This window comes from Oratosquilla oratoria, chromosome 26, assembly GCF_046742065.1.
Source record: "Oratosquilla oratoria isolate Oo_2021 chromosome 26, ASM4674206v1, whole genome shotgun sequence".
In the NCBI taxonomy this organism is placed as follows: Eukaryota; Metazoa; Arthropoda; class Malacostraca; order Stomatopoda; family Squillidae; genus Oratosquilla; species Oratosquilla oratoria.
The window spans coordinates 42225486-42235660 of NC_134802.1; the positions used below are offsets into that span (position 1 = coordinate 42225486).

The 10175-nt window shown below is 41.5% G+C and overlaps 1 protein-coding gene across 7 annotated transcripts in view; it reads left to right on the top strand.

Annotated features, from left to right (window-relative positions):
* LOC143039214 (glutathione S-transferase 1-like) overlaps positions 1-9971 on the top strand; it is a gene marked incomplete at its 3' end in the record, with an annotated part of 242815 nt that extends 232844 nt beyond the window's left edge. For all 7 annotated transcript variants that reach the window (XM_076209078.1, XM_076209076.1, XM_076209074.1 and 4 more), the window contains 1 exon segment: positions 9913-9971. In XM_076209078.1, the coding sequence (XP_076065193.1) occupies positions 9913-9971 (59 nt within the window).
* Positions 9972-10175: the final 204 nt, after the last annotated feature.

The following is a 10175-nucleotide window of genomic DNA, read 5'->3' on the forward strand; positions in this document are numbered from 1 at the left end:
TAACCCCTCTGAGTCTTCTAACCACTAATGGCCTCTCAACCACCCCAGGCATCTACTTAGAAACACTTCAAGTTGAAGTTGATGATCGTAATTGGTTACAAAGGATTACAAAGGAGGAGCATGCCGACAGGAGACCTTTTGGTCCATAACTAGGTCGGGTAACGATCACCGGCCGTACCTGTGTGTGAATTCCTTTTTTTTTTTTTTTTTTGTCTTCACACCAAAGAAGAAGACATGTATGCCTTTCCATATACTTTAGCCACCCCCCACTTTCAGAAAAAAAAAATAGATAAGAAAACAGAAGAAGAAAATAATGAAAAGGTAAAACAAAAAGGTACAGAAAAAAAAAAAAAAAAAAAAAAAAAAAAAAAAAAAAACCACCACTTCGGAAACCCAACTCTACCTCGTGACGACCTTCCCCGTTGCTGTGTGTGTTACATGAGATGGCCCTCACGTTCTCCGCCCTCCTGCCACATCGTTACCGAAAGGCACGAGGAGGATCTGTCCATCGAAGGCTTCTTCTTCAGACTCTTCGTGTCCGGCCGGAGAGAGAGACACCTCCGCAGATCGGGTGTCAACCGCGAATTTCAACGTGACTCACGTGCTAACGATTCTTCTTTTTGTAACACCACCGCCTCTCTCTATTTCTATCTCTCCTCTCTCTCTCTCTCTCTCTCTCTCTCTCTCTCTCTCTCTCTCTCTTTCTCTTTCTCTTTCTCTCTCTTTCTCTATCTCTCTTTCTAACTCTCTCTAACTCTCTCCCTCCCTCCCTCTTTCTATCTCTCTCTCTCCCTCTCTATCTCTCTGTCTCCCTCCTCCCTCCCTCCCTCCTTCCTCTCTCTCTCTCTCTCTCTCTCTCTCTCTCTCTCTCTCTCTCTCTCTCTCTCTCTCTCTCTCTCTCTCTCTCTCTCTCTCTCTCTCCCTTTTCCTCCCCCTCTCTCCCTCCCTCCCCCCTCTCTCTCTGTCTCTCTCTCTCTCCCTCTCCCTCCCCCTCTCCCTCTCTCTCCTTCCCCCTCTCTCCTTCCCCCCTCTCTCTCTCTCTCTCTCTCTCTCTCTCTCTCTCTCTCCCCCTCTCTCTCTCTCTCTCTCTCTCTCTCTCTCTCTCTCTCTCTCTCTCTCTCTCTCTCCCTCTCTTTTTCCTTTCTCCCTCTCTCTCCCCCTCTCTCTCCCCCTCTCTCTCCCTCTCTCTACCCCTCTCCCTCTCTCTCTCTCTCTCTCTCTCTCTCTCTCTCTCTCTCTCTCTCTCTCTCTCTCTCTCTCTCTCCCTCTCTCTCTCCCGCCCTCCCTCTCTCCCTCTCTCCCACCCTCCCTCTCTCCCTCCCTCTATCTCTTCCTCCTTCTCTTTCTTCCTCCCCCCTCTCTCTCTCTTTCTCCCTCTCTCTCTCTCTCTCTCTCTCTCTCTCTCTCTCTCTCTCTCTCTCTCTCTCTCTCTCTCTCTCTCTCTCTCTCTCTCTCTCTCTCTCCTTTTTTATTCACTACACTTTTGCATTAATCCGAGTGGCTGTTAGCTATCTACCTCAACAATCCAAGAAGCGCACACATAGGGCAAAGTTGACGGCTTCGGCGGAAGCTACTCAGCGCCTCCTGGCGTAGGCTCCTCACCTTCTTCATCTAACCTATAACACAGATGAATATGAATAAAATCGCCTGGCGAAAGCCAAATCAAAGAAATGAAGTACCAACCAATGGCGTCTTCTCCATCGAAGACTCTGTATATCGAATAAAGGACCATTTACACGGTCAAACTGTTTGTCAAACCCTGTTTGTCAAACAAGTGTTTGAAATGATGTTTGACCGTGTGAACGGGGTATTTGGTTGTCAAACATGTTTGACAAACTTGTTTGACAACCTAATACCCCATTCGCACGGCCAAACATCACTTCAAACACTTGTTTGACAACCAAATACCCCATTCACACGGTCAAACATCACTTCAAACACTTGTTTGACAAACCGGGTTTGACCGTGTGAATGGCCCTTAAGATGAAAACTGTTGATCGTAACCATAACTAAGGTCCCGGTCACAACCAAGTCTATGCAACCTCTGCAACCTCAAATATTAACCTCTAATCATACTTCCACCACTGTTACAACCTCCACGGCCGGCGTCGCCACAACCTATCTCCACCCCATCACAACCTGGACTGAAGGCTCGAAATTCACAACCTCAGGATCCACAACACGTGTGTGTGTGTGTGTGTGTGTGTGTGTGTGTGTGTGTGTGTGTGTGTGTGTTCACATTGGTCTTTGATCACGTGTTGGAGTCGGAGTCGTGATCGACAGCTATTTCCCTCCCGGAAGAGAGCTCAAAGTTCATATAATGCCCGACCTATGGGTAATGCCGTGACCTCACACACACACACACACACACACACACACACACACACACACACACACACACACACACACACACACACAATCACATGACTCCTTGCCCACCAGAGTTGGAGTACCGGCTTGCAGTGCAGTAAAGCAGCCTTGGGTTGGGACTTGAACGCACGTCGCTGAAATAACGGCCTAAAACGATACCACTATGCCATAAAATGTGTGTATTTATGTGTGTGTGTATGTGCGTGTGTGCGCCTTTAGCTTCTTCGATTTTTGCTTATTTTTTACACACTGCTTAGAGAAGTTAATATACATGCACGTTATTGGCGAGCACATCAATTGATCAACCTGTATTCACCACAAATTTTCCTTTATACTCGCGTGATATACATTTACCCCACAAGCATACTTGTGCGTAAGGTGCAAGTTAATACATGGTAGAGTTGTGAGGTAGTTGATCTGACTCAATGGTCGGAGGGTCACCGCAATTAGGTCGCGTCTGGTCAGGCGCCAGGTCGGTCCCTTATATATATATATATATATATATATATATATATATATATATATATATATATATATATATATATATATATGTATACTGCCTGCCCCGAGTGGGCAGGCCATTGAGATTCAAATTCAGTCAGTCAGTCTGGCTTCTGTATTGTAACACGTCACTAGGCCTTCGCGGTCCCCCCCCCCCCACTTGGGGACCACACCACGTCCGTCCTTAGGCCGACGCACACGTATCTTAATCAAAATAAAAGGCATAAGCCAAACTGCACATCACTCTCCCTACGTCACCATCGCCTAGGTACTCGTATGATTTAGTAAAATCACTAGGAGGTGTCAATAGTGCTCCGCCCCTTTTTTCCCACTCCTCATACATCAGCCAATCACTTGATACGGATAGGAATCCTCAAGAAAACAACTCTATTATGACGTTAGACAGGGGGCGGAGCATCTTGTTAATATAGGTTCCGCCTCCCTTTTCCACCATTAAAATACCAAGTTATGACGTCAGCCATGGGGCGGAGCTTCTGATCAATACAAGCTCCACCTCCTTTGTCCGCCATTAAAACGTCAATTTATGACATCATGAAGGGCGGAGCCTCTAATCGGACAAAACCCCGCCCCTAATTATACCAATTACGTGAAATGGGATTGGTGTGGGTGGAGTAGAGCTTCCACAGCCACCTACGTGGCTCCGCCCACTCCTTCTATATAGCCAATTAATGATACACAATACTTGTTCTAATATTTATCTGTACAATATGAAAACGAGAACTAATGAGGAGACAGGTTTTCTTTTGGGAAGAAACGGTATCCACCAATCACGAATCAGGAATTATTGGAGCATCTAATGGGGGCGGGGCTTCAGTGTCAGGCTACCCTGAACAGACGATCATAATGGCATTAGTAACATTACGTACCTGTTACAGACAAAACCTATTCATGTGTGTCACACGCCAGTAACGTGTGTCATAAGGATTCTGGTGTGTCGTTATGCATGTGTCATATGACATTGATGTTTTCCACATATTCAATCATTTATTCTCTTATTTATTTTATTATTATTATTATTATTATTATTATTATTTTATTATTATTATTATTATTATTTATTTTCTTCAAAAGACTGTGACCGCTTATTACAAATGGACAACATCTCTAGATCATTTCAGCTGATGGCAGGGACGGGAAATGCAAAGGCGTAACTTAATACGAAGAAAAAGAAAATAGATGAAAAATAATTAGTTAAATGGATACATAGATAAATGAATTAATAGATAAATTTATAAATAAAAGACAAATGAGTAGATGAAGAAATAAATCAGTAAATAGATAAACAAATGAATGAATGAATAAATAGATGAGTAAATAAACAAATAAATTAATTAATCGAATGAATAAGTAAACGGGCAAATGAATTAATAAATAAGCGAATGAATAAATGAACAAGTCAAATCGAATAAATAAATTAATAAAATATTGAATAGATAAATAAATTAGTAAAACAAACAATTGAATAAACAAACGAATACAAATAGATAAGTATATAAACAAACAAATAGATAAATAGATAAATAAAATAAAATAAATTACTATTTGCTAAGAATTACGACTCTGTAGAAACCTTTACGCGTCGTCGGTCCAAAGCCCAAGATGCCATTGGAGATGGCGAAAGACGACCAGGACTGATGTGCATTTAGATCTATTTGAGATACTGATTATCCATAAGTATAGCGTCTTTCCTTTCATCTATTTCATCTTATTTTGTTTTATTATTGGTTTTATTTTATTTTTTTTCTAAGTGGAACAAAATAGAAAAGCAGACGGTTAGCGGTACTAGATTTTATCTAATATATATGTATATATATATATATATATATATATGTATATATGTATAATATATATATATATATATATATATATATATATATATATGTATATATATATATATATATATATATGTATATATGTATAATATATATATATATAATATTTAATTTTATTGATTTTATCTTATTTCATATCCTATTCTATTTACTTCCTCTGTTTATTTTATTCTATTTGAACTTATTCTATTTGATCTTATACTTATTCTATTTTACTATTTTCTTATTAACATAGGAGCGATGAAAGTACTGATATGTCTGAGATGCCCGTCATCCTTTCAGGTTATGTTAGCGATCGTGTTTATTTGCTGTAGCACTGAAGAAACAAATAAGAGATGCTTAGAGATAAAACTCAAGACGCCTTCGAGATGCCCATCATCCATTAATGTGTAGTCACTGTCCTTGCAGAGCAAAGCTTCTCAACCTTTTCCCCGTTACGTATCCCGAGAGTCCCCAGACCATCGACCCGTACCTCAGTTAACCTAACACAGAATATAGAAAATGGTAATATATTAAGACTAATTAGATATACAATGGCACCCCAATGGATATCAAATGGTTCAATTTGCAATGACTTTGTTCGTCAGTTAAGTATTAACATAAAAAACAATGTATAATGTTGTCTGCAGATTCAAATGTTTGAGAAATCTTTCGTAAGTCATCTATAGAATGGTAATATATTAAGACTAATTAGATATACAATGGCAACGCAATGGATATCAAATAGTACAAATCGTAATGACTTTATTCATCAGTTAAGCGTTAACATAAAAAATAATGTACAATGTTCTCTACCTGCAGATTCAGATGTTTGAATTTTTTTTTTTTTTGTAAATCATCAAAGTACCCCCTGGAACCCGTCCCGTGAGCCCCTGGGGTGTTCGCGAACCCCAGGTTTGATAACCCCTGATCCAGAGGAAAGTAGATATCCAGCGATATGATATCAAGACATCTTGGAAGATATCTTACCAGTGTTCGGTGTCGCGTTCTCGCGGTCCTGTTGGAGCAGCGACGTGTTTGAGGCAACCATCACCTTTGCTGAAACGTCAGTTTTTTTTGTTTTTGTTTTTTTCTTTTTTGTTTTTTTTTTCTTTTAACGAAAGCGCGAAGGACACTGAATCACGGGAACGATAACGAATGAAGGAGGCTCTCTGATTTACAGGGCAAGTTTTTTTTTTTTTTTTTTTTTTTTTTTTTTTTGCAGACACTAGAGAGCCTACTAGATGCAAAGTGATACGAATGAAGGTACCCCTTGGATACCTTGGTCACACCTTAGTGTAATGCGCTCACGCCTTCACTAAATAAACTAAGCTAATGGTTCGCGATGTAAGTGAATCTGGTCACTAAGAAACTCACCACACCTAAGTGTAGCATCAGTGGGGTTTTAGTGTACCTCTAAAGAAACAAACCACTTGCCGGCGTCACAGAGACGCTCGTCACACGCGTGCACGCGCGCACGTAACCTGTGTACCAGCATGTCAACACAAAGGGAACAAAACTGATGAGGAACGATGCGACAGGAGATGGAGTCGTGCAATCATGGTCTTGGATCACGTGTTGGACTCGTGATCGACAGCTATCACCTTCCTGGATAAGACCTCAGATGTCATATAGGTCTGTATGGCCCGATCTATGCGTAATGCTATAACTTCGCACATGCACACACACACACACACACACACACACACACACACACACACACACACACACACACACACACACACACACACACACACACACACACACACACACACACACAAACAACTCCTTGCCCACCAGAGTTGGAGTGTCGGGTCGCAATACAACGATCCTGATTTTTTTTTTTTCCTGAGCGGTGCTCAAACTCGGCTCGCTGAATTAGTGGTCGAGAACGGTACCACTGCACTGTCGAGCCATGTGCATATTCAGTTGCGGCGTTGCGGGACCGAGGGCAGGCCTCCGTGGATGACAGATCTCTTAGGTTGCTTCCTTGGTTAGTTGTTTGCTTGCTTTTGCGTCGAGGAAATACGAGTTGCTCGCATCGACGCAAGCCGGCCGGCCGACCTCGGCAACGACTTCGTCTTGGTGCCTACTGCTCCATACGCTTACTGTTCTCTGGTATCCTTGACCCTCATCCCTGACGTACGCGCGCGCACACACACACACACACACACACACACACACACACACACACACACACACACACACACACACACACACACACACACACACACACACACAAACACACACACACACACGCGCCCTTCATATACAACCTCCACCTTCTTGGGAAATGAAACTATTGCTCAGCCCTGAAATATATGTATATATATATATATATATATATATATATATATATATATATATATATATAATATATATATATATATAATATATACACTAAAAGTCCACTTTGTTGATTATGATGTTGACCCTATTTCGTCCTATCCTTGGCCGGAGATTAAGTATCATTACTTTCTAAAGACGATTATATATATATACATATATATATATATACATATATATATATATACATATATATATATAATTGTGTATAATAAAATACAGTAGTACATCGATTATCCGGCACACATATAAGAAATATGTCGGAAAATCGATTTCTCCGCAAATAATACACCAATTTTCTTTTGTTTTACGCTTTATGAAGGTATAGAAGTATGTAGAGTGACTTGCATATACAATAGTAATATGGCATATATGGTATTGAATGTAGTGATTGTTACCTGTATAATGGAAAATATTACACTTCTGTAATATGCAATGTGTACTCCTCCTCCTCCTTCTCATCCTACTCCTCCTCTTCCTCCTCCTTCTCCTCTTCTTCCTCCTCCTTCTCCTCTTCTCCCACCTCCTACTCCTCCTATGCTTCCATATCAAGTACCACTACCACACTTCCTCCTCCTCCTCCTCCTCCTCCTCCTCCTCCTCCTCCTCCACCTTCATCGCCATGCCCTCCTCCTCCTTTTCATAATCCTCCTCCTCCTCGTCCTTCACTTCCTCCTCCTCCTCGTCCTTCACTTCCTCCTCCTCCTCCTCCTCTTCCTCCTCTTCCTCCTCCTCCTCCTCGTCCAACTTATCTTTTTTCGCAACCACCTCATGCTCTTCCTCCACCTCTTTTTCCTCCTCCTCGTCCTTCTCGTCGTCTAACTTGTCTTTCTTCATAACTATAACTGTTCAAATCACAACCTTATGCTCTTTCTCCTCCTCCTCTTCTTCCTCCTCCTCCTCCTCCTCCGCCTCCGCCTCTCCCTCCTTCTCCGCCTCCTCCTCCTCCTCCTCCTCCTCCTCCTCCTCCTCTTTCTCCCTTTCCTCCTTCACTTTCTCCTCCTCCTTCTTCTCGTCCTCCTCCTCTTCCTCCTCCTCCCCCTCCTCCTCTTCCTCCTCCTCCCCCTCCTCCTCCTCCTCCTCCTCCTCCGCCTCCTCTTCCTCCTCTTCCTCCTCCTCCTCTTCCTCCTCCTCGTGTCGGCTTGGCTTCCCCAAGTGTGAGTCACATGGCGGTCTTGGCTGTCGCCGCCTGCCTGGCTGGGCGTGTATTCCATTCATGAGCGCGTCTCTAACGCAGGCCGAGTTTCCAGCGAAGAAAACGTCTTCACACAATATTGGACTTGTATGGATACGTCGTTGTGCCCTAGTAAACAAAGGAGCACATACACACGCACATACATGCACACACACAAGCACACGCATACATACACGCACACTCACACATACACACACGTACGTACACACACACGTACACATATGGACACACGCACAAATACACGCACACATACAGGTACACACATACATACACACACGTACACACACACACATAGACATACACACAAACACACATACATACATACAGGTACACACATAAAAACACACACACACACACACACACACACACACACACACACACACACACACACACACACACACTTCATCCTAAGCTGGAACAATGCATGAATTCAAATCTAACTATAATAATCGGAAGTTAAGGATAAAGTCCAAGTTGGAATCGTATATTAACTTGAAGCTAGGTATGATCAATTGGAGAGTAGGAGACGGGAACCAACGAGCATTGCCTCCATCCATTATACTACAATTAATAAGTGTAATTATTTGGATACTCACAAACATACGCTTGCACACCTATACACGCTTGTACACGCGTATTAGTACACGTACATGCGTTCGCACACACGCGCATGGGCGCATACATACACACACACACACACACACACACACACACACACACACACACACACACACACACACACACACACACACACACACACACACACACACACGCATATACATACACAGAAAAGTTAACATGTAAAGTTCCTCAGCTCTATCCACCTCTCGCTCAGAACGATAGGTCTGTGTGCGTTTTCTTTCTTTTACATAAACAGGAATAAATTTTGATTTTCTGAAGATTTTATGTGAAATAGCTATGATTTAAAAATATGATAATGATAATAACTTAACGTTAATATTACTATCATTTCTATCATTATTACATGTATTATATATCATACATCATTTAGTGTTTTTTTTTCTTGTAATTGAATATAGAATTAGACATTTGTATGAAGGAAATGACATCACAAAAGATTTCTCTCCTTATCGTTATCACTATTGTTATCATTGATATCAATATTGTTGTTTTTATTATCTATGTTTTTTTTTATTATCTATGTTTTCTCACTCTGGGCCTTCTTAGGAGAAATATCGAATCTAACAGTGAATTCCAGACACGTGAAATCCTCACCCTGGATTTGATTGGGACAGTATTCTCCTCACCCTCTACTTTTACCTTTCAGTTTCCCATACCATATAGCTCACTTTGCAACACACACACACACACACACACACACACACACACACACACACACACACACACACACACACACACACACACATATATATATATATATATATATATATATATATATATAGATGCTTTCCTGAAGCGGGCTACAGTTGGTAGCCGAAAAATATAATCTTTTTTCATTCGATGTTTATTTTCTCCGACTGTGGGTTTCTTGTGTGTCATTTACAAATGTGCTACTGCATTTCTGTTTAGACATATATGTATATACTCGTGTATATATATTTATATAGCTCACTTTGCAACATATATATATATATATATATTAGTTATTTCTTGGTATATATTGAATTTTCTCTTTTCTCCTTTCAGCTCAACCCTCAACATACGGTTCCTGTTCTCAGTGATCAGGGCTACGTCCTCTGGGAAAGGTAAGTGGTCTAACCGCACGTTGAGACTCCCATGTATGACCTCCAGTCTGAACACCGACTCGATACTATTGTACCATCTCCACTCCACGGTTCCCCATTATCAACAGCAATGAGGATTATTATATAATGTCATTGACCTCACAGCAAGGCCCGCTTCGTCAGATGGACGAACTCCGGCCTGAACGGAGTCAGGGGGGGTCGAGA